Source organism: Gouania willdenowi, chromosome 5, assembly GCF_900634775.1.
Source record: "Gouania willdenowi chromosome 5, fGouWil2.1, whole genome shotgun sequence".
Taxonomy (NCBI): Eukaryota; Metazoa; Chordata; class Actinopteri; order Blenniiformes; family Gobiesocidae; genus Gouania; species Gouania willdenowi.
The window spans coordinates 18,114,077-18,139,757 of NC_041048.1; the positions used below are offsets into that span (position 1 = coordinate 18,114,077).

Sequence of the window (25,681 nt, forward strand, 5' to 3'; positions counted from 1 at the left end):
AATACTGATTTTTTTTATTTTCTATTGATTACCATTAAATGATTCTCCGCTGAATGAACACTCTTGTATATTTATTTGAATGCATTACAGGATTCACTCAGATTATCCTATCTGATATCACTTCTCCCTATAGAACAAAACACATCATTTTATTATGGGTCATGAAGGATAATGAGATGAAGAATTTGTCATTTCAAACAGTTATAGTTGAGCAGGAAGCATCTCCACGTGGTTATTTGTTTAGGAGGGAGATACTCTGGCCGCCTCCACCACGGTCACTGCCTCAGATTCCTCCTCATCCACCCAAGGCTCTCTCCCACACAGCAGGAATGGTACGGCATATTTACGAAACTGGGAGAAACAAACACACGGGTGTGTATAACTGGACAAGAGTGAGAAACATTTGTTCATGTATCACAAAAATCAAATCCATCCATTTCTATATCAGGGTTCAACCTGCAGACACAAATGCAATGATTTTAAGGTGACAGAAACATTTCCTCTTAAAACTTCCAAACTTATCACAAGGGGCTGTTAGTTAACAAGATCAATATATTCTTGGTAGGATGCATGACCCTTTTCCTGGTTTTACACCTATAGAAATATTGAAATGTTGGCCCAAGTACAGGTCAATTTTATCAGCAATTTGATATTAACTTGTTTGTACAATTTTGGTTAGTTGGCATAATTATGATACCATCTTTCTTGATATAATACCCCCCCAATCACAACCTCCTTCCTGCACCTATTTAATAAAAAAAGAAGGCTTATTTATGTATGCACTGTGGTCCACCAGCAGGTGGGGCTAATTTGTTGCCAAAAAGGAGCAAAAAAAGTGACTGCTGTTTATGTTTCTAAATTGTCATTTCTGTAAAAAACTGAATGAAGTGTCAATGAAGTGGAAGAATTAGTGTGTGCTGGTGACGCTACCTGTTTGTTTAGATAGATATAAATAATAGGATTATACACTGTGCTGCTCTTGGCCAAGTAAACGGGCACCGTCCCAACCAGAGGGTTGATCTTTACATCAGGATTGGAGACGACAAACATGGCCAAGCTGGCGTAAGGCATCCAGCTAATGAGAAAAGTTAGCACCATCAGAACCACCATGGAGGCCACCTTCATCTCTCCCTTTGCCACAGCACCGCCCTCCACACAGGCCATCCTCGATACCTGGAAGACAACAATTGCTTTATGTAAATCAATTAAATCTACAGCCAGCCATTCATTGATTTTTTTTGTCCAAACAATGAGCATCTAAAGGAGAATAGGGCAGGATTTGAGGAAAAAAATTGTTAATTTTAAGTTTTTTTAATGCTAATGGGTGATGAAGCGCTCTAAACTAAAGAGAATGAGTCTGCACACATTATTGCCTTGAAAATATCGTGTGAAACATTTTGTACTTCTTTTCGGAGTGTGAATTTCTTGTGCAGTTCTGCAGATGTGGAGTCAAATGACGCTGATGGTGACTGTAGGAAAGCCCTGTTATATAAGTGTTTAGTTTCACTTTCAGTCATGTTGTTACTAGCCCTTTAAGGGGAACATATTTTGGCAGAGTTCTTCCTGCTGCATGCATGAGCAGAGTGTGTTGCATGTTGACCAGCTGCAGTGCTGCATGTGTGTGTTTCTCTCCTGTTCCATGGAAGATGTGTGTACATGAGAAATGTAAGTAATGGCTGATTCATGTTATAACTCATGACAATGCATCTTGGAGGATATTTGTGTTTGCATGTTAGCTGCTTTGTGATAGTTGCTAACTCATGCATCCTGGTTATGTTAGCTATACTTTCCTTACATTGCTGTTAGCTTGCATTGAAGAGGGTTAATTTCTGATTTATGTTATTATTTCTCTTGCTAATTGCTTATGTTGATTATTGCCACCCATGGTCATTATATTTGCATTATATGATTGTTTGCTTGTGAGTTAAGTGCTTTTATGATGCTTTGTGTGTGTTAATACTTATGCAGCTTTATTCATATATGTGTTAAATTACTGATATGCTTTATACTGCTGCATTGTGTTTACAGAACCACGTTCTTCCAATTAAAGCCTTTATAAATCCAGAACTGCCTTCGTGACTCTCTAACCGGAGTCACACTCCCATAGTGTCGCCAGCTCTATTCCGCGCACCCTGTAGAGGCCCCGAACCTCTTTTACATTGGTCCTTCGAGCCGGATAGAGCCCCTCCACGACGCTATGGAACCAACAGAGCAGGATGTCACGCCAGCATACCAGAATGCCACAGTGAGACATGTTCGTTCCCAGAGAGAGCGACATCTACCCCGCCATCTAAGCGACTTCATGGTGGGCTATGAACCTCAACACTCAGATGAACCTCCAAAGGATCTAACCCCTCCCTTCCTGCGGGCTAGCGATTCGAGGGCCACATCTGTGAGGAGCAAGCACGCACACAAGTCACACTCGTTAGGACACCAACATAGTGAGTCACGGGCCCCATCTCAAATCAGTGTTATGTCACGGCGCTCGGCTACAAGGTCCATCTCTGAGGCGGGTCTACGTTCCCATCCGGCCTCCTACCAGTCATCTGCAGGTGTACACCCCCCACATGCTCTGTCACCAGTCCAGGAAGCCATACTGCAGGAGGGTATCCACCGCCTGGAGCTCGAGGAGTTACAGTGCCAGATCATCGAGGACAGTAATGCTGACCTGGAGTGTCAACGCCTAAACACTAAAGCCAGGGAAGCACAACGCCTACAGCAGGAGGCACAAGAGGCACGTGAAGCTATCGCCAAACGTCTCGACAGGCAAAGACAACTCAAGAAGAAGGAGAAAGAGCTTCAGGTAGCCAAGCTGGTAACCTCACTGCTTCAAGAGCCAGAGAGAGAAGGGACATATAGCGGTGCTGCATCACCAAAGAGCTGTTTCTCTTTACCATCAAGCTCACAGCCCTGTAGAACCGAAAGACCTGAGCACAAAGCTACCATGCCCAAGTCTTCACATGTAGGACACTCACTCCAGCTGCCTCTCTTCGAGTCTCCTCCTACATCACAGAACCAGCAGCCTTCATCAGCTCAACCGGTGATCCAACACTCTTGGGTTCAAAGCACTGTCGTTCCTCCTACAATGCACCCGCTACCACAGGTGGCCCTTTCAGCTGCACCCTCTGCATCATTGCACCCAACTCTCACCCTGCCTGCTCACATCGAGCCCCCTGTAACGTCACACCAAGCCTCGGTAATTACTGCTGGTATTCAAGGCACTCGACATTCTGCTGCAGGACCCCCGGTAGAACCGTGTTTGACGCCTAGTGCTGTTCCCCTATACCAGCATATGAACCCTGCCGCACATTTTAAGGTCCCAGTTCCGCCTTCATGCACACCGGGGCATCCAGGTTTTGAGACACTGATCACCTCTCCTAATGGTATTCCCCAGCCAATACTGCCAGTATTCGAACGGGACCGCGAGAGTGACTTTGCCCTTCTCAAGATGGCCCTGGATAATCTGATGGGCAGTCATGGACACCTGAATGAACAATATAAGTACCAAGTGCTTCTTGGCCACTTGAAGCTACCCAGTGCTTTACACCTAGCTAAGGCATATATGTACGACACACAACCCTACACTGCTGCACTACAGGCATTGCAAGATAAGTACGGCCAACCAAGGCAGCTCGTCCAGTCAGAGCTAGGTGCTATACTCAACTCGCCTGCTATCAAGTTCAGTGACTCTGAGGCTTTTGACTCATTTGCCCTCTCCATCCAGTGTCTTGTGGGCATGCTTGGGACACTTGAAGGACCAAATGGTTTTGAGTTGAGGTGTGGATCTCACGTGGATCGCCTTTTGAGTAAAATGCCCCCATCCTTCAGAGACAGTTTTATCGAGTATTGTCTGAACCGTGGAATCCTTCGAACAGGGTTCGATATGACCTACACATTGCCAGACCTGGCAGCCTGGCTTCAGATGAAGTCACAAGCTAAGCGTCTCTCCAGTCGAGCTGCAGCACTCTACCAGCACGAGACAACTAAACCGGTCAAGAAGGACATTATCCCCCACCATAAGGAGAAGACCACAACTATCTTTTTTAATGCTGGAGAGCCCCCTAGTGTATCAGAAATTGCTCGTTCGAAAGCCACCTTCAAGTCGAAGCCATATTGTCCTCACTGTGAGAACAAAGACCACTTCTTAAGTAACTGTGAGAACTTCAAGAAGCTGCCCACCAGTGAAATCATGAAATGGATCAGAGATGGAAACCGGTGCTTCAAGTGTGGTCGTAATCATGCTGCACAAGACTGTAACTTGAAGCGCCCCTGCAAAACATGCAAAGAACTGCACCTGACCATTCTGCATGACTCCATCCAGCAGATCCAAACCAACGTCAATATGATAACCACACCAACTGCAAGGATCTATCTCGATCGACCCAACCGATCACAACATGTGATGTTAAAGGTTGTCAAAGTGATCCTAAGGAATGGTGACCGAGCTTTAGAGACCTATGCTGTCCTAGACGACGGCTCCGAAAGAAGTATCATTCTCCCTCAAGCAGTGCGGCAACTAAACCTTTGTGGACAACCAGAGACACTTTACTTACAGACAATCCATCAGAATGTTGGAAAGCTCCAGGGCAGTTCTGTCTCCTTTGACCTTTCTCCAACGTGCATGCCCTCCAAGAAGTACCGGATCCACCAGGCCTTCACTGCCGAAGGTCTGAACCTTGCCGAACACTCTTACCCAGTAGCTGCACTACAGCAAAGGTACAAGCACCTCAGCGGTTTGCCCCTACAGCCGATTGACCGCATTCACCCACTGCTCCTGATAGGTTCAGATATGCCACACCTCCTAGTCCCCATTCAGCCAGTCCGTGCAGGTCCACCAGGTGGTCCTATTGGCGTCTGTACCCAACTAGGTTGGTCACTCCAGGGTCCTAACAGCCTAGTCCAGCCTACATCAACCTCACAATGTTTCCGCATCTCCACTGTTTCTCCTGCTACCAAGCTCTTCATGAATGTTGGGCACCTCTGGCAAGTTGACGCATTCCCTTATAGTAGCGAGAAAGCAGTCACCCGCTCCAAGCAGGATCAGAAAGCGATGGCCATGCTCCAAACATCCACCACCAGAGTCAAGGTTGATGGTGTACAGCAACAAGATACCCCCTTGCTGAGGCAAGTTAATGTTACACTGATTCAAGGGACAAAGGACGCCGTGCTACCCTGTCTTCATTGCATAGAGGGCAGGCTTGCCAAGGACCCAGAGAGGAGGGCAGAAGTTTACTGCAACGAGATCCAGAACTTGACTGAGCCTGATAGCTGGAGATATGTGAGCTCTACAGCCAACCCGGCAGATGATATCACTCGAGGTTTGACCCTACCTGAGCTGGCAAATCTGCATCGATGGCATCAAGGTCCAGGATTTCTTCACTTACTGGAGGACCATTGGCCCACCATACCTTCTGCTGATCCTGAGTCCGATGACAATAAGATAAAGAAGTCCGCTGTGGTTGCCAATGTGATCATCCTCCCTGGTAACCAGCTCCCATGGAAAGAGCTCATAGAAGCCACAGCCAGGTCCCTTCACGGGGCGGCCGACCCGCAAACCACAAATCTGCATTGTAAAGCATCTGACTACCTCGCCGCTGAGACAGCTCTTCTCATCAAGGCCCAGTCAGAATCATTCCTCTACCACAAGCCATTTATAGCTCTACTGACCTCCTTGGAACACGTCGCTGGAAACATAGTCAGGTGCTGGCAGATCACTTTTGGTCCACCTTCATCCACCACTACTTGCCAGGTCTACAAGAGAGACAGAAGTGGAGGAAAGATGGCGAGGGGCTTTCAGCCGGTAAGGTGGTCCTCATTGTTGACCCGCGGCTTCCTCGAGCACTCTGGCCAGTTGGGAAGGTCACACAGACGTATCCTGGAGCTGACAATTGTATCCGTACTGTGGCTGTGCAGGTGAAAGATAAAACATACGTGCGCCCTGTGTCCAGACTGGTGCTGCTCCCAAATCTCCCAGATGCGGAGGAACCTTAACATGCTTTCCTGTTTATGTTCAAAAGGTCTAAAGTAGACTTTTGGGGGCGGCTGTGTAGGAAAGCCCTGTTATATAAGTGTTTAGTTTCACTTTCAGTCATGTTGTTACTAGCCCTTTAAGGGGAACATATTTTGGCAGAGTTCTTCCTGCTGCATGCATGAGCAGAGTGTGTTGCATGTTGACCAGCTGCAGTGCTGCATGTGTGTGTTTCTCTCCTGTTCCATGGAAGATGTGTGTACATGAGAAATGTAAGTAATGGCTGATTCATGTTATAACTCATGACAATGCATCTTGGAGGATATTTGTGTTTGCATGTTAGCTGCTTTGTGATAGTTGCTAACTCATGCATCCTGGTTATGTTAGCTATACTTTCCTTACATTGCTGTTAGCTTGCATTGAAGAGGGTTAATTTCTGATTTATGTTATTATTTCTCTTGCTAATTGCTTATGTTGATTATTGCCACCCATGGTCATTATATTTGCATTATATGATTGTTTGCTTGTGAGTTAAGTGCTTTTATGATGCTTTGTGTGTGTTAATACTTATGCAGCTTTATTCATATATGTGTTAAATTACTGATATGCTTTATACTGCTGCATTGTGTTTACAGAACCACGTTCTTCCAATTAAAGCCTTTATAAATCCAGAACTGCCTTCGTGACTCTCTAACCGGAGTCACACTCCCATAGTGTCGCCGGCTCTATTCCGCGCACCCTGTAGAGGCCCCGAACCTCTTTTACAGTGACGTCAAATGACGCTGATGGTGACGTCAAATGACGCTGATGGTGACGTCAAATGATGCTGGTGCGCGTTCACGACAGCTTGGACAGCCAAGAGCCGTACAGAGAGTATCTTTTACCTTTGAGCGACTAGGTCGCACAGGACCTAGTCGCCGGAATAACGCAAGTCGGGCCGATTGAAGGGAGTTCGCTTGAAGTCGCGTCATTTACATTGATTTTGAATGTAATCTAGTCACTTCATTCGTGTTCGGTGTGAATGCACCTTTATCCTGGTCATTTCTCTGTGTGAGATATACATGATGTGGTGTGGGCGCACTGTAACTGTTCCCACTCAACGATCTTGAAGCAACAATACAGCGCTGAGGGTTGCTTCCATCTTTCAAATTTGACGTCATTTAGAGCCAGATTCCGCGCAGTAGGGTCCGGCGGGAGGAGCCCTGGTAACACGCCCCGCCCATTTAGCGTACTGCTCTGATGACTTACGCAAGCCCAGCTACACCAAGAATTTAAGTATCTTTCCCGTTACGAACTATTGATTCTTATTTACATGCCTTATGGCTCTGTTCCCCAGTTCAACAGTTTTGGTTTCTAATTACTGAAAAACTGTCCTCCATTTTGGACTGCAGGATTCCTCTCTCTCCAAGTCTATGTCTGATAGGAGACCTGACGAAGCTTGATCTTCCAGCAAACCAATCACAATCCATCCTTGCGACACTCACCATAGCAAACAATATTACTGTAGCACTGCCCTCTCTTTTTATATTCTCCCTTTAATAAAGTGTTTCTTACCCTTCCTTAGGGAGGGCTTGTGATGGTCACACTTGTGCAATAAAATACTTTCATTTATTTAATTGCAATAACAAATTCTACCAACAGCTTGTTCAGACCATAGAGGTTGGTACAAAACCATGATATATTTCAAATATCTAGTTAAATGGCGTCTCAGTTTTCCTTCACAAAGTAACTGCTATTCACAAAGAGAGCTACTCAAGATCTGTGGCTGTCAATTAACGTCATATGTAAAATCACGTTTTTCAACCTCAAATAACTTATTTAAAACAACCTTCACAGAAAAATGAGCACTTGAACACAATGTAGGGTGACAATAACTAATGATCACAGCAGAGTTTAGGTTTGAAAAAAAATTATGTGAAGAATATTTTAAATTTACAATTTGAACCACATCCCATCCATCATCGAGAAGGCGGGGTTTATGACCTATACTGCAGCCAGTCAGCAGAGGGAGCTCTAAAAATAAAAGCTTCACTTCCCCGGGAGCTTGTCTCATCCATTATTTTTACGGTCTATGAGTTGAACAGGTTGAAATGCATGTGTCTCACACCCAATGCCTGAGACTTGAGAGCTTTGAGTATACAGTGTGCTAAAATTAGCAGGAGTACTTCAAACAGCAAAGTCAAGTATTAACAGTGATTAAAGTGTAACTATGTTGCTTGAATTGGTCAATTAGGCATTCGGCGGCAGATCTAGTATAACTTAAAAGTATAAACCCTGTTAAATGTGGCTTCATTTATCGATCATGTTCACAGTCAGTCACACAGAACTGTGGTCTGCTGACATGCTGATGACGTCCAAGATGGAAGCATAAACAAACTCCATGTGGTGCCAAACCTCTATAGGCTACATGTGGAAAACTGTATGTATATACTACAAAATCTTTTCTGTTTCTATTAAATTGCTCAAAATAAAAATATAAATACATTTTAATATGATTAATGAAAGGTTTCCTAAGTCACTAGTTTGTATTTAATTTATCTTCGTTTTAACACTTCACACCAGTTGTAGTTATGATTACTTTACACATCTCTCCATAGAAATAGAAACTCATTAATAGTTTTTCAAAGAATGTGCTATACATGTTTTTTTAACTTCTCACCTGATGCAACGTCCACATCAGTTTTGCATAAGATGCCACAATGATGGCAAAGGGAACAGCGAAGCACACAGCAAAGTATGCCAGGATGTAGGAGACATTGTGAGGGTCAGTGTTGTGCCAGTCGGGCGCGCAGGATGTGCCAACACCCTCCAGCTCATAGCGACCCCATCCAAACAGAGGTGGTAGGTTCCAAGTGAGGGACCAAAACCAGGAGAGGGTGATTCCTCCAACAGCATGTTTCTTTTGAAAGCTTATCTGTCCCAGTGGTTTACACACCACAAACATCCTCTCCAGTGCAATCAGAGCGACCGTGCACAGAGATGTGATTCCTGTCAGGGTGAGAAAATCAAATATGTTTTATCATTGTTAGTGACAGTATGTGGTCTAGGGTTGGGTCAATTATAATTGTAATCGTGAAATAGATAATTACAATTATGATGTAACTATAATTATAATTGTAATTTTAAAATCTGTTGCTGGAAGTGACTCCAGATAATTAACCTTGTAATTATAATTCCCATAAAAATTCTATAAAAATTGTGTATTTTAAGGTAGGGTAGGTTCATTTTCTCCACTTTTTAAGTTTTTGGTTGAAATGTTCTTAATGTCCTGACAGAAATTAAGATGTGCTCTGAAAAGGGAACGAAGAAAAGCCATCATCTGTAGCAGCTGTAAACCTGTAAAAACTTCGACCAATGAAAAAATACGGTTCGTTTTTTTTTAACCGATCACGTCTCCCTGCTCGTTCTCCACCCCTCAAAGAGCGTCACCAGTGATGAACTTAAAACTGAGTTTTTAGTCAGGTTTTTTAACATATATAATGAAAAGGTTTAGCGTTTACTTACTGCTGAATGAGACGACAAAGTTCCTACACAATAGAGGGTTTTCACAGCACGTCATCAAACCGGAAGTCGCCATTTTGGACATAAGCAACAGGTTTACAAACAGCACACAAACAAGCAAATCTCAAATTTTGAGAAGAAATAGTGAACTATTGCCATGTTATTGGCTGTAGTAATCGGTCAGAACGTGAAAAACACGTGGAGTTTTATAAATTGCCAAAAGTTGTAACAGATCAGGCAGAACAATGTCTGCATTTTATAGTCAGTAGTTCTACATCAGGAGAGCAGTGACATGAGACTAGCTCACCGTTGCAGCACCAGTTGTTATTGATGTATATGCAACTGGAAAAATGGCTGGTAACTGTAATCGTAGGTAAATTATATTTGAACATGGATATATGAAAGCACACTGAAAAATGTCATTTTAACCCAACCCTGATGTGGACGTTGTCACACCTGATCCCTGTGCTGTGCTCTTGTGTTCACTCACCAAACAAGGACACAGCAAAGCCCTCCATCACACAGCCTGTTCTTCCCAGGGAAAAGGAACCCTCAGCGTTGTTGATGACCGACAGCACTCCCCCAGTCATGGCTGTACCCAGATCTGCCACAGCCATGTTCACCAGGGCATAGTTCAGAGGCTGCCTCAGCTTCTTGTGCATGAGGGTCACAATAATCACTGTAGAGTTCAGTAAAATGGCTGGACCTGTGAAGAGAGCCATAACAATGGCGAGAAAGACATAGCCGGTGCGAGACAGAGGGGCCTCCCCCTGTGGGCCGTAGTAATAAGAGGAATTTGTTGGAATCATGGAGAAGCTGGGGGAAAAAAGAGGGAAAAATTGTCTCTTCTTGACTTGGAGCTCCTGCTTGTTCAATATATCTCTATGCAAGTGTGACTACTGAGATTAGATGTTGCAGGTCTAAGAATACATTCTCCAGGTCTGGAATTAACAAAGAGTAATTCCTCTAAATGGATAGAACTGAACTTTCACCTTTTGCTTGATTGTAAAAGGGACTTAAACAGGATGAGCACTCACGACTACTGCCACATGGATCACTCACAGCCCTCCGAGAGTCACCGGAAACAAACACATTTAAGATACCTGATTAATTAAAGATACAAGAGTCATGATGGTCTGCCAGTTTAACTATCAGATCAATTCTCAGTACTGTTACCTTCTAACGTCCCAGAGTTTTAACAGGGGTCAGTGAAAGTTCATCATGACCAAGTACTTACAAGTTAGCAGAGCTGGCAAAAGTACTAGTCTGCAGTCCTCAAGTAAAATCATAGATACTTGAATAAAAATAACTGGTAAAAGTAAAACTATTGAAGTTGGCCCTCTATCTGATTAAAAGTAAAAAAGTGCATGCTACTAAATGTACTTATGTAAAAATGACAGGGTTTTTGAAGGAAACAAGTTAAATCCGTTACCTTTGAACACCTGGATAATTTAACACTCAGAATAAATACAATTTGTAAATAATATGTTTCAAGAAAAAAAAAAGTGCAAATGTTCAATAAAACCCAGAGCATCTTTAAGTTGATCATTTTTAATTTGTAGAAAACTGGTACATGGAAATTAAAATGTTAAAATTGAATTAAATGAAATATGTTACCCTTTATCAATACCTGGAGAATTTAGCACTCATTATAGATCAAATGTTTCCAGCTTCTCCTCCAGCTTCGCGATTGTTGGTTTGCTTCTTTTTACGTTGCAACGTCATCATCGAAAGTCTTAAAAGAAACGAGCTAATTTTTAAAATGTAAGGAGTACAAAGTACAGATATTTGTTTAAAAAAGTATATCTCAGCCCCTTTTTTGAGGGGCTGAGATATCTACAACTACGGTAAATAGGTTGGTAATTTACACAATGATTCATGGTTCATCAGTTTTACTTACTCCTGCAGACCAGATTAGATGCTCTGAAGGGCTGAATCTGGTCCCCGGGCCTTGAGTTTGACACATGTAGTCTAGGGTGTCGCCCCGACTATAGCCTCTGTTTGTGCTGAAGATAGACACCAGCAGACAGAATCTATAGAAGATGAATGAATGAATGATTGAATGAATGAATGAATGAATGAATGATTGAATGAATGAATGAATGATTGAATGAATGAATGAATGAATGAATGAATGAATGACTGAATGAATGAATGAATGAATAGAAGTACTCTACAATCTGTGGTGAGTATGGACTGACAGAAGACTTAATAGAGAGGTATATATTTAGTAATGGGTCGCTTTAACATATCATAGATTGTTCATTAGAGATTTTATAGTACAGACTGGGCGTGTCTTAACTGCTCCAGGAGCCCCGCCCATAATTAAGGCTTTTTTTATTTTTATTTCACTCTTTAGTGTCAGGTCAGGAGAAAGCAGGGGTTTAGTTTCTCTTTAAGTAAAGACAATTGGTTCTACCTAAGGACGTTCAGAATGTTCAGTATTTAATCATCACTGATTCTGAATGTGCGGTGTGTTGGAACAGATGAAGTGTGTGAGGGACTGTGTCAGACAGGTCTGCCACTCTGTGACCCCCACCCCCCCATATAGGCGACATAAGAGCAGGATAAGTCGATGGTGGGTTGACTAATGAAAACTGTCTGGATTAAGATGTCTCTGAGGACACGAGGTTAGGCTCAAGAAGCAGCAATGAACGAGTGTCCGATGCTTCACCTTCTAAGAGGGTTAACTTCAATCAAGTCAAGTTGCTGATTAGCTCACCATTGTTTTGACTGACAGTTCACCACGGTCAAATAGACATATTCAGTTCTTTATTAGGCTTTTAGGACCTGGTCTATAGCCATATGTAAGTAGACTGTATAAGTCAGAATAGTGGATAACACACAGGTTGGGAAGACTGGGATCATATAGATATATAAAAAATAGACAGAACAGTATAGGGAAGGCAGGATGATGATGATGATGATGATGATGATGATGATGATGATGATGATGATGATGATGATGATAGCACAGCTTTAGCTCTGCTCAGCGGGATTGTGTTGTGGTTGTATAACCTCCGTTTTCTCTTGAAATCACCATAGCATTAATTTATTCATTTTTAAAGTGGAGATAATCTTGGACTGATCATTGGATATATCACTCATATATTAGCAGAATTGCCAGATGTGGCAAATTAAAAATCAGAACTTGTATGCATTTCATTTTTTAAATAAAAAAACTGCATGATGTGCCTGTGTGGCTTATAGTTACTTTTATACACACTGCTTACCTTCCACCTATCTATTCATACACCCAACACTGTCAGGATATGCAATATAGTAGAAAAACTCATTAACTATAATATTTGGTCATAGTTGGGGTTTGCTATCAATTGTACTTTGACATGATATTTAATTTAACTTGACACTAAGATCAAAATAAGAACAAACAAAAGCCTTCAGTTCATATGTCTCACAAAATTCAGTAAATCACAAATGAATAAATGAATCAATCAATGAAAAATGTAATCACCTAGAGTTTAAATAGGGTCACCTGATATGTCTTTTAATGATAATAATAATAATAATAATAATAATAATAATAATAATAATAATAATAATAATAATAATAATAATATCTGTCTGAGCTGGCACAACTTGTCACTAATCCTGGCTATTTTATATTTGGTCAATAAGGATTTTTAGCTCATAATATTTTATATTTTAAAACAGGGCATCATCGGGCAAGGTTTGCACAGTTCACCTTTGTTAATCCTGTCTTTTATACTTTGCAATGACGTTACTATCCTTTATTATTTATTAAAAAGTTATATTTGCTTAAAAGCACGTCAATAATAAATAAAAAAAAAACGCATCATTCAAATGGGACTTTAGGATGTCTTTTTAAATGCAAACTGCTGCTTTGCGGTTGTCTTATTACCAGGAGCTCCTGGTCGGTGAGGTGAGCCGGACAGACTGGATGATATTGTCCGTCATCCTGCAACGTTCAGGCTTATCGGTGCGTCCCAGGCTGCAGCGGCTCCTCACGGCGTTGATGTACGACGCAATTACTAAACTAATAAAAGCTTCAAGTGGAAACAGGGTTTCTGTAGAGTTGATGGTGGTGAAAGAAAGGAGGGGCGGGGGTGTACGTGCCCTTCCAGCGTAGCCGCTTCCTTCACATCATCATCATCATCATCATCATCTGCTCCTAATCTGCGTCCGTGGACGCGCAGGACGGTAGAGACACGCAAGGCAAACTTTACTTTTACGCATGAGTTCAGAGAGCATCGGTCCATGCGCAGCGTTGCAGCACATGCAGCAGAGACCTCCACTCATCAACCAGGGAAACACAAAGAAAGAAAGAAAAGAAAATCAATTTGATGGTTGACGTTAAGTGATGAATTAATCAGGCGTCAGTACATTTCTTCCCTTCGTGGTTTCTTTTATTTTGATCGTGGCAGAACAATTCATCACCTGGGTGAGCAAATCATCTCCATCAGTCCAGTTTCACCGAACCAGTGTTCTTCGTTTTTTATTGTTTATTTTGACTTGTTTAATAAAATATAAACACATTTATTTATTCATTTTTTATTTTATTTTTTATTTTTTTTTATCTCTATCGCCTTCCTGGGGGAAGATTACGCACAATATGGCACAAGATGATCACGCATCATTAACGCAACAACTATAAGGAAACAATCAATGAATTCTCATCACTGAATAAAGTCAGCACAGTTCAGTGGCTGTAGCTGTCTGCCATGCTCCCCATAATTAAGAGAATTTTGTAGAAAAAATGAAAATCTTGAAAAGGTTTTAGAGTCCTGCACCAAAGAGCCAACGAGGGGGTTTCCGTCTGCAGGAGAGAGAGAGAGAGAGAGAGAGAGAGAGAGAGAGAGAGAGAGAGAGAGAGAGAGAGAGAGAGAGAGAGAGAGATGTACAGTAGGGAGCTCCAGGCTTTGGCGCGAATTGAAAAGGCGCATCAGGAATAACGGCGCGGGTTTTGCGCGCGATCGGAATTCTTCCATCCCACTTTGTTCTGGTTACATTTGCGGCAGACTGTGTGAGATGCGTGGAAACTGGGTGATCTCACACATGTGCACCACCGGCGTTTTCCTGCTTTGGATCTCCCTAGATGTGGTGAGATCCCAGCAAGGGATTCCTATGTCAGTGTGAGTGAGGAGCGCCTCTGTAACTTTTAATTCAATGGAATTATCTTTTGATATTTTTTATTTTTTTATTTTATATGTTATTCTGTTAAAATATAAAAGTTACGGTATTTTTTAGTTTACATACACTGTGTAATTTGTGATATTTAAGGATCACACAAAAGGGCCAACGCAAGATGTGATTTATTATAAATGGAGAAAGAATGACAGGGGGGTAAAGTTTTCAACCTGCAAACGGAATAGTTACAGAAATGTTTTGGGAAGTTTGGCAGAAAAAAAATGGAGGGGAGGGAAAAGCATTTTTGGAAAATATCAAAAGCGATATCAAAAGGTGTTCTCGGATTTACTGCAAATACAGTATTTTTCAAGTTTTAAAGAAGACATTGTGATGTTAAATATATAATTTCAATCAAATGTATTTTACAGGAAGATGATTGAGAGACCATTCATTTTTCCTTTCCATTATAACCAATGCAATGTCTTCCTGTACAATATTTGAACTAATCTTAAATATCCTCCTACGTGGCAATAGAATATCACAAATACATTGTTGAATTCAATCCAAGTTACTCTTGTCGTTATTGAGAATTTTTAAACTGTGAAAATATTGAGTAGTTAAAACAATGAATACGATTACATTTATTGAAAATAAAAGTGAAAAGATAAAACATCAAATATAATGTAAATGACTCCAGATTTCACTTACAGTTTGATGTCACTAAAATCCCACAAATTTAATTATCAAGTGACAAAAGCTGCACTGCGGACCTTTGATCCTCATCTTAACCCTTTGTCTACAGGGATGTTCAATGTCTGTGCCAGTGAAGTCAATGTATTACTTTATATTTCTCTCATAACATATATATACTACTAAGATTTATTAACAGTGTTTAAGATGTTTGTGTGTTGCATTCAAGAGAGGCATTCAGCATTTTTATTTATTTTATTTTATTTTTGTTTAAATACAAAACTATGTCAAAATTTGAGACAGAAGAGAATGCAGTTTTACAATTTTGGCACTTCTCACTGTCCAATAGAGATGAAGATGGGACATTGTATTAATTGAAAGAGGTGTTTCCAGAAAATGAAGGTCAGAGTCACTGCGGTGTGATCAGAATCTTTTGACTGATAGTTAAGTTTTAAAATGACAGCAAGGAGAAATATTAGGGATGTATCAGTGTGATCATGATGTTGTGTTATTGAAGTTTAAAACATATGTAGAGCTACATGTTTAGTCTGTTGATTACAACAGTACAACATTACAATGATTTATTATCGTTATCACTTCATTTGAAGTTGTTGATGAAACTGTCTTTTTGTGTTTTTGGATCCCTCAGAGTGAAGCTTTGGGCTTCAGCGTTTGGTGGTGAGATTAAATCCATCTCTGCAAAGTATTCTGGATCCCAGCTCCTGCAAAAGGTACATACTGTATGTTCATCGGTTCTAACATCATCTGCCTGATTCTGTTGTCACTGATGGCAGCAGAGACATTTTACTGAGTCAGCGGAATGCTGATGCCGTGTATTCTTTAAGGAAGACCCAGGTGTGTTTAGCAGGGCAGAGTCCTGTGTGTCAGTGTGTGCGTGTTTAGGTGATGTGGGTGGATAAAGCTTTTTCACCACTTGATGGCAGAGGTGGCCTCTGTATTAGCATCATTCAGGTTGTAGAAGGTGGTGCAGGATGAGGAGGGAGGAGGAGGAGGAGGAGGAGGAGGATGTGTCTGTTTCAATCAAACAAGCTCAGACTAAACACTGTGAGGTAAACATCTGGAGAGCTCATCTGCTAGAGTGTTGAATAACTGTACAACAGTGGGCAGCCTGTCGAGATTCAAGCATCTGCAAACGGGTTTTGAGCCTGACGCAGTCACGTTAAAACAAAAATATAGGCAGAAAACAGCTCGGCCTAAAGGTTTTTATGTCCACATTAATGTAAAAGAACTTTAATCCTTCAAAATGTGAGTGAAAACACGATTATGTGCATTTAGCTTTGACTTTTTATGGTTGCATCAGAAGTATTATTTACACATCTTAGATTATGTTGAGTGCTAGAAACCTAATTTTAGGTTTTTTACAAAAAAATTACATGAAATTTATATTGGAGCTCAGGTTTCACAGTAAACATGGTGACACTGCTTTTAGTTGTTATGCTGCAAAGAAGTGGAACAAACTGCCAACAAAGCTGAAATCACCATCCAATGTGAACATTTCTAAATCCAAGTTAGAGGCACTTTTTCTCTGCTATGACTGAGAGGGAGATTTTTAATCATATTATTGTTGATTTATTGCACATTGAGTTGCCTTGTGTATGAAATGTGCCTTGCCATGAAATATTGCTCTTTATTTCACCCAAAATGACAAACAGGTCTTAGAAAATACCATATAGTTTTATATCAACGCAAATAATATAGGGTGCTGCTCTAGCAATGAGTTCAGAACGTGGTTCCTTCTCCAGTGAATACTGAGAAACAGCATTACAGACAAAAACGATCTGGTTTCTATTTAGATTTTTATGCTTTTTTCAAAGTATGGAATATCTGCTTCATCTGTCCTGGGTTTTAGGAGCTGTGGGCCATCACTGCACCACGACAAGGGACCAACTCCAGCTCTGATGTAACTACCCCAGTGAAGGGCGGCAGGATAAAGAGTTCTACTGCATGTCCTGGAGGATGGGAGGAAGCCCTGATGCGAGGAAGTCCACGCAGATATGGGGAGAGCATTCAAACTGCATTTAAAAGGAGGCTTCAGAGTCCAGGCCTTGGAGGTCCCTGCCCAGAGGTTTCAACCTTTTTATCTCATTTGTTAAAAACAACCTGAAATACATCTTAAGTTGTGGAATACACACTCGTGATCTGTTCTTGTACTTGTTCTAATGTAAGCACTTTGCTTGTGTTCCTGTTCATGAAAGCATGAGCACAGAGAGCTGAGCTGAGCCAGTCAGCACAAAGCAGTGAGCCGTGAGGGAAAGCACGGCTCTTTGGGGGCTGCTCATTAAAGCCCATCATTAGAGGCTTTTTTACAACAAAGTCCCTGATTTCACTGTGATTTCTGGGGGGGAAAAAACTGAGCTCCTCATGCAAAGATCATTTCATCCAATCAATAGACACGATCAGAGCTTTCAATAGACCTCAGTTTCCACTTGATGGCGGGGGGAGCGGGGTCGTTGGGTGGGTGGGGGGCCGCAGGGACAGAGGACTTGGGGTGTTGGGGCAGAGAGGACAGGCGTGAAATGAACTGTTCTGCTCCAGCACTCTTCCTTTCACTGGGTAATTTGTCGCCTCATGTACTGGTCTTTGTGTGTTTCTTTGTGTGTCCACACAATGCTTAAAACAACTGTATGTGTGCTATGGACCCTCACTGGATTATGCTTACTTATAGATAAGGTTATTAGAAATAACGTGCCTGACTGAGTAACATGAGAGGACACAAGTGTGTGTGTGTGTGTGTGTGTGTGTGTGTGTGTGTGTGTGTGTGTGTGTGTGTGTGAGACCCAGGTGTAAGATTATGTAATCTTGTATTCCTGTGAGTCTGCTGTGTTTTGTTGTGTATATATGTCCTGGGCTTCCAGCACATTCAGCATTATGGGAGGTGTAGTTCATTACCCAGAATCGCCCAAGCTTGTCACGTTATTATCTTTCTCCTGTGCTTTGACTCCATTTCAATTACCTTCTTGCCATGCATAGCCTTCAGATCCCTCCCCCACCCCCAACCAACCCCGACCCCCTGGCCAGCCACCCAACGTGGCCATCAGCAGCCAATCAGGGTGAGAGATGCAGTAACATCCAGCCAATGGGAAGGATCTGATAAAGGCTATCAATCATTCTGTGTTGCAGCGTGGATTTTTTTTTTTTTTTTATCCGGGATTCATCTGAAAGTGGCTGCATGCAGCTTGTCAGCCAACGTGTTTCACTAGTCCCAGCTCTCCCACCTCTTGTAAAAAGCACACTAAATTCAGCTTCTTTACCACAGTATATTATTATTTATTATTTCATGAGCAAAATTTTAAAAAACAAACAAACAATTTTTAGCAATCTTTTTTTTTTTTTAAAGTCTGATAATAAGTCCAACTTTTTTTCTGATGTTTTACAGAAATATAAAGCACTTGAGAAGTCAGTGAGAGTGGAGGAGATTGATGGTGTGAAACTAGTGAAGAACCTGGCTGTGAAAATGGAAGAAATGTTCAGGAGGAAATCAGAAGCCACCAGGGTGGGTATAGATCAAACAATGCCTGATGTACTGTAAATACAGTTCTTTATAGGGTTACCTACAGTATTCATGGTCGAGGTGTGACGATATTGTTATAATTTCCAATTATCTGTTTTTTGCTGTGACTATCAGTGCAAACAGGGGAAAAAAGCTCAATAACAAACATGTAACAGGGATTAAGATGAGGGTTAATGATGAACTAGTAGTTAATTTCTGCTTCACTTACAGAACTGAAGCTTTTTTATTCTTATACTTTGCCATTTGTGACATTGGACGGAGATTGGTGTTGACATTAGAAAATGATTTAAATAGTTGAGAAATGTCATGAAGCTTTTAAGATTTCTGACCCAATAATTATTCCTTCATCTTTACACACTTATCCTGATTTTCGTTTATACAAGGTACACACATAAAAACAATTAGGCTGTTCTAGTCTTGATTTGCCCCCTTTCTGACAAAGAACGGAATATGACAGATTATGGTATGTCTTCAAAGCTTATCCTAAAAGATTCTGTGGTCTGAGATGTGTTAAGAAACTATTTGTTTATATAAATGAAGACCAAAACTATTTGTCTGTGTGGGTAAAGCCAATAACTCCTGACTCATGACAACATGGTTAGTGACACTAAACAGAATGGCAGCAAAACATCGGAACTCAACATGTTTTTTCAAGGACAAGGTTGGAATATCCTGAGTTCCGAGTTGTGTGGAACGCAGCACTATATCACGCTGTTACATCACGTTTGATCGCCCATGATTTCTGGCGTGGAAGATTCGTTATGTGTGTAGAGTGTGGAATTATTTTGTGCGTGGCGTGATATGTTGCAACATCACGCACAATCCGATAAAAACAGTTCTATGCCAGTTTTTTTTTTATCCTAATGTCTGGGGTCTCTAACAGATAATATCATCTCTTCAATTTTAGAAAATCCTGATGTGTGTACCCTGCTTTAGGACCCAGCAGTAAAACTAAACAGGTCATCAGTCCAATGCAAGGTTAACACGTAGAAACAACCACAGGCACACATGGTTGGATTGAAACTTCAGATAAAAAATGTGCATTAGTGAACAAGACACAAAACATAACATCATATCCGACATTCTCACGTGGTTGATTTTTTGCTCCATACATGCCTGTGATTGTAAGTGATAGTGATGGACCGGTGACTTGTTCAGGGTGTGCTACCTCAAAGACCCTCAGTAAGAGAGGATAAAGAAGATGGGATCATCAAGTTTTTTATTTCTTGCATGAAAAGGAAAGTCATCAGGGTTCTTTTTGAATTAATGAGTAAATATGTGAAATATATCCAACCTACTGTATCTGTGGAACGTTTAATGTGTTTGACTTGATAGCACTCGTCTGTGACCTCATCACAGGTTGATCTTGTATCCATGTTAAAGACGTGCGTTAAAGAGGCTGCTGTGCTGTGATAACGTTTATCTCCCTTTGCCTGATACCCATGTATGTATGTGATCACTCATGTCACTGTAGCGTGTGTTACACCACATGTTTGTTTAAATAATGTGTCTGAATCAGAGTATAAAAATAGAAATATGCATTTCGGTCAAACTGCGACCCTGGTGAGTAAATGAAGGTCAGTCGTTTCTACTTGCTATATGCTGACAATGCAGATTCACAGGGCGCTAGAAGCCATATATACCAGGGGCCCCCAAGCTGCACATTTCCTCAGTTTAAACCAGTGTTTTCCAACCTTTTTTGGTCCATGTCCTCCTTATCCTTTACATCATATCATGTGAACACATTAATTCATCTTATGCATTGTTTATTTGTGTCTGCAGGCTCATCTGAACCATTTTCTGAATCTGGTTTTAAACCCTTTATTCATCTATTTCTGGTTGTTTGGCAGTTTTCTATTTTGCACTTTCCTTTTTGATGTATTTTAAAGAATTGTGCCACAATTCATAATTGACGGTTAAGGAAAATGTCTGTGTGCATGTAGAAATCTGTCCTATAATGTTGAAAATTAAATTTACAAATGTTTCTGTGTACTCACTGAGGTATGTTCAAGTAAAAGTGCACGTACCCCTTGTTGGGAACCACTACTTTAAACTAACATCAGTGTTATTTTTGATACTGAATTTAATGTCAAGTCTTTTCACAATATTGTTGGTTTTGTGGCTATTTTCCACGAGAAATGAGTTTTTCAAAGTTTAGTATTTTATTATGATACATTCATTAAAAGGGATACATGTCTTAATCCTAATCTTACATTTTAAACCCCACCCCCACATTAAAGCAACCCTAACATTTCAAACACCCTGAAGAGTTGATTTTCTAAATGCTGACTCTGCAATAACCTGAAGCGAGGTCAGTTAAACGTGGCCTGCATCGCTCAGCAGCCGCAGAATGTTTGTGTTGCAGGATTTTCTGGAGGTGTTTGACAGATGTTAATTACCTGTTTGCCTCGGGTTCCGTTTGCAGGCGTTTTTTCCCATAAATAGGACTTTTTTTTTTTTTTAACAGGAGTCACCTCTGCTTTAGTTGAACTGCGTCAGGAAGCCGCTCCAGCACCAGCACACATCCATCTCCCCCATCCATCCCACCATCCATCATCCTCCTGCAGCTCCACCACAGAGCACATCACGCATGGTGCGTGCGCGTAAAATACTGCGCGCCAACGAGGCGGAGGAGGCTGACAGAACGCAGGGCTTTAACATTAACCTGGGACGATCTACGCAAGGGTTGTTTTTTCTTAAAGGGTTCAGCATCCTATATTTACTATAGGCCTTGTTAAAGCTCGAACAGATTTCACCCTCCTCACCAGTTATTTAAAGCAGTGTCTCTCCAAATGGGGGTACGTGGACCCCTGGGGGTTCGCGATGGCACTACAGGGGGCATTTAAGAGTGAGAAAGTGGAAAATTAACAAATGAAACCAATTAAGAATGTGTTTATTTTTAGTTAGAAATACTATTCACAATATTAATGATGGAAATGATCTAGATTAGAAACTGATGTAGATATATATGGTCCCACACCAAGTGGGAGATGACCGGAAATGATTTAAAAAAAGAAATAAATAAAAATAGATATAGATATATTCAGGAGGCACTAAATACAATTTCATTCTACTTATTTACAAACTGATTCTTTGAAATGCGTGTTATCACTTCACTCCATCATTTTGCTCTATATTGATTTTTTCATAGAAGTCTGAGCAAAATGATGTCGTCACTTAGATTCAGAAATAAAAAAGGGGGTATTTGAGAACCACTGATTTAAGTTCTGATGTACAGGAACAGATTGTATGTTCAAATTCAAATTAGTAAGTCATTATTAATAACCACTAGACCAGAGGTTCCCAACCTTTTTTGGATCGTGACCCCATTTTTATATCACACATTTCTGGCGACCCCAAATAATTTTTCTAAAATTAGTTTTTGATCATGTTTGTTGTATTGTGTAAAAAAAAATACAGATGAGCCAGGATTAGTGCACCACGTGACAACATGCTTTTATAGCCTGCTGTTGTTTGTCTTCTTTTCTTTACACTGCATTTTATTTGAACCACACTTATAATTTAGAAATGTAAAGTATGTAATACAGTTGTTTAAGATTGTGTGTTGTTTAAATTTGAAGAATAATTAAGAAATACGTAAAATGTATTTTAATCAGTAATTACTTTCAACACATTCCAGGCGACCCCACATGGGGTCACGGGCCCAAGATTTAAAAACACTGTGAGACATTCTATCTTCGTGCACATGCTGAATATAATTATTTATAATTATGACTTTACTGACTCATAAGTATGACTTTACCAACTCATAATTATGACTTACCATAGTGATTTTGTTTTTATTTTTATTTTTATTTATTTTTTTTGTGTGTGTGGCGGAAACGGGCTTACATATTTCCGGGAGTTAAGAAGGGTCTTAAAAAACGGGAAATAGATGCCATATTGTTAAAAAAATATTTCAGATGCCGAAACAAGTAAATAAGTGTAATGCTGAGTTGATGTCATGTGTTTTTCTCCATGAAGCGGCTGGTGGAGGCTGCAGAGGAAGCGCACAGTCAGCACGAGGACAACCCCGACCTGCAGGTAAGGCTGCTGCGCGTGTGTGTGCGTGTAAAAACATATTTAAAATGTAAACCACGGGTTTACATATTTATTTGAGTGAACCAGTCCGCGTTGCCGTTGGTTGCTGAGGCTGAGGAGCGGCTTTAGGCTTTTACAGGCCTGTGTGAGTTGGTTTGTCCTTCACTTTCCGACATGATGAGCACATATAAACATTACACACTGCAGCACTATATATATATAATATATATAACTCAACCACACACTGTTTGATTATTTATTTATTTATTTATTTATTTATTTTTCTATCACCGTCATTCAAAAGGAGGCGTTCAAGGAAGGCCTGCAGCGTAGGAACTTTGAGTTATTTCAGCGCAACACGAGGTCAGTATTTAAAGCGATCGCATCAAATGACGGAAATAAATAAATATATAAATGTGCCTCCAAAATAGTAGATCTTTGAAATAACACTTCAAACCAATTTAAAAGTATGTTAGACAATACATAAAAACGTCCGCAATAATGCGGTATTTGATTAATTGCAATTTATAGATGACGTCATTTTAAATGAGCCACAAAGCATTTCCACAATAATATTAATAATAATAATATTGCATTGCATTTTATGTAGCGCTTCATCATAGACACTCAAAGTGCTTCACAGAATTAAGGAATTATTCCTTCACTCCACACTTAGTGGTGGTAATCTACTATTGTAGCCACAGCTGCCCTGGGGCAGACTGGCGGAAGCGAGGCTGCCATAGTGCATTTTTGGCCCCTCCGACCACCACTAACTCAATACAAAGTATTATTTGTGTGTGTCATACCTGTCAAGTTTTGGATTTCAAAATAAGGGAAATTTCCTGGCGCCCACTACGAGCCGTCCCACCCGCTCAACCAAGCTCCAGTATCCCTTATATTTTAAGACAGGTGTACAAGAAATCTACCCACTTGTCAACCACTTACTAAATGCAATTATGTGATTAGAATCAGGTAGAGCATTAAAATGCTGTGAACATTCCTACTAGGGCTGGGCGATATGGACCAAAACTCATATCTCAATATATTTTCTCAAAATAGTGACATACAATATAAATCTTGTTAAGTTTATCAAATAAAGTCTGACCAGAAACACAATTCTGGGTTAAATTTGTTGATGCAAAATGCCACACGGACATTTATTAACAAACAGCTGCATAATATGTGTCACTCAGAAATCCATCTAACTGAGCTTTACATGTTGTTCTGAGAAGTAAAAGCAGCAACTTTGTTTCATATGATATATGAAATATTATAGTTTTCTATATCGCCAAGATAGAAAACTCGATACATCTTGAATCTCGATATATCTAATTCCTAATTCATTCAGTTTAGTAAGGCATCTTTTAATTATTATTACATTAAAACACGGGATATTTACGGGAAAATACTAATACGGGAAGATGGCGGGAAAGAGGGGTGTGTGTGTGTGTGTGTGTACGTTTTTTAAATAAAATAAATCTAAAGATAATGTTTTTTCATAAACTTTATTCACATTTTACATCAGTAGAATAAGATAGACCAATGGTTGATTGGCCAAGGTTCAGGTTGAGGTTTATAATAATAAAGCATTGAATTTTATATAGACACTCAAAGCGCTTTACATTGATGTGCATTATTCTTTCATCCCACACACGGTGGTGGTAAGCTACTATTGTAGCCACAGCTGTCCTGCAGCAGACTCGAGGCGAGGCTGCCATAGTGAACTATCGGTCCCTCCGACCACCACCAACACTCACTCACGCACCACATTTATAATAGACAATGTGGCTGAAGTGTTTTGCCAAAGGACACAATGACAATGACTCAGATAGAGCGGGATTCGAACCCCCAACCCTTTGGCTATTTGATGACTCACTCTACCACTGAGCCATGTTGACCCCATAATCTCAAATTGAATTACATCTACATGCAAGCTAAATATTAGCACAGTTTTGTCATTATCTATTTATTTGTTTATTTGTATCTCCATTAGCTTTGGCTATAGAGCCAGTGCTGGATTAAACACATCCTACAACAAAGCAAACAAACAACAACTAAAACAATCTATAAAACAAAACAAAAACAACATTTATACAGTTGGAACCAGTTCCAATTAACTATCAGATGATTGGTTATTTATCAATATACATTTACAATATATCAATATATAATTACAGTTATTCATCAATATACGTATACATTGATCAAAAATGTGTTTTGGATTTAAATATGTTCTCTACAAACTTCAAAGTGTAATACATTATTCTTGCATCTTTTCATTCACTAAGACTTGATTGATAATAAAGTTGATATCTTTGGTTTGGACAAAAAGGATTTCAACTTTATGGCCAGGAGCTGAAATACATCACGGCGTCTATGACTGAATGTATATGTTTGAGGCACATTTTGCACATTTTTGATCAGATTAAAGCCCATCAAACCGGAATGAAAGGTTCACACAGAAAGGTTCCCTGTGCACCTAAAGAATTGAACCTGGGACCTTCTTTCTGTGCATTTTGTCTCTCCTTTAGAAACTCCAACAGCAGCCCATGTGCAAGAAAATCTACCTGAGCATCAAATGTGTGAACTACTAAGCTGAACTTTGTGGTAATTGTGTGCATTGCATTTCTTATTTGGAGCAGTGTAGGAGCACTGCATGGATCAGCCTCTGCAGAACTAAAGGCAGGTTTGGCTGCAGAGCTCGTATATTGTTCTCTACGCCTTAATGCTCGTTTGCACAATGGACACACGAGTACTTTAAAAGAGGGAGAAGGCTTACACTTCACTTTCTCCTTTTAGGTTTAATTCCATCGCACGAGTCGTCCTCAAGCTTTGACATT

General features: G+C 40.5%; 2 protein-coding genes across 2 annotated transcripts in view; one reads left to right on the top strand and one right to left on the bottom strand.

Annotated features, from left to right (window-relative positions):
- Nucleotides 1–231: 231 nt before the first annotated feature.
- LOC114463046 (parapinopsin-like) lies at nucleotides 232–21,309 on the bottom strand. The gene is made up of 5 exons (XM_028446282.1): nucleotides 21,200–21,309; nucleotides 9,960–10,285; nucleotides 8,628–8,956; nucleotides 931–1,173; nucleotides 232–351 (listed from the first exon to the last, which is right to left on the bottom strand). Exons 2-5 carry the CDS (start codon nucleotides 10,276–10,278, stop codon nucleotides 241–243), a joined length of 1,002 nt encoding a protein of 333 aa, XP_028302083.1. The 5' UTR covers nucleotides 10,279–10,285; nucleotides 21,200–21,309; the 3' UTR covers nucleotides 232–240.
- LOC114463045 (voltage-dependent calcium channel subunit alpha-2/delta-3-like) overlaps nucleotides 14,381–25,681 on the top strand; it is a 52,309-nt gene continuing 41,008 nt past the window's right edge. The window contains exons 1-5 of the mRNA XM_028446281.1: nucleotides 14,381–14,583; nucleotides 15,918–15,999; nucleotides 17,139–17,354; nucleotides 18,666–18,782; nucleotides 22,785–22,844. Coding sequence (XP_028302082.1) covers nucleotides 14,480–14,583; nucleotides 15,918–15,999; nucleotides 17,139–17,354; nucleotides 18,666–18,782; nucleotides 22,785–22,844 — 579 coding nt within the window. The 5' untranslated portion in view covers nucleotides 14,381–14,479. The remainder of the gene's footprint in view (nucleotides 14,584–15,917; nucleotides 16,000–17,138; nucleotides 17,355–18,665; nucleotides 18,783–22,784; nucleotides 22,845–25,681) is intronic.

What these genes read in the sequence shown, in the direction of transcription:
- LOC114463046 (XM_028446282.1), bottom strand. Translation starts at nt 10,278, where the DNA reads ATGATTCCAACAAATTCCTCTTATTACTACGGCCCACAGGGGGAGGCC. An exon ending in CTTTGCTGTGTCCTTGTTTG is followed by an intron (nt 8,957 to 9,959) that starts GTGAGTGAACAC and finishes TCACCCTGACAG; the next exon opens with GAATCACATCTCTGTGCACG. An exon ending in ATATCTATCTAAACAAACAG is followed by an intron (nt 352 to 930) that starts GTAGCGTCACCA and finishes TGTTTCTCCCAG; the next exon opens with TTTCGTAAATATGCCGTACC.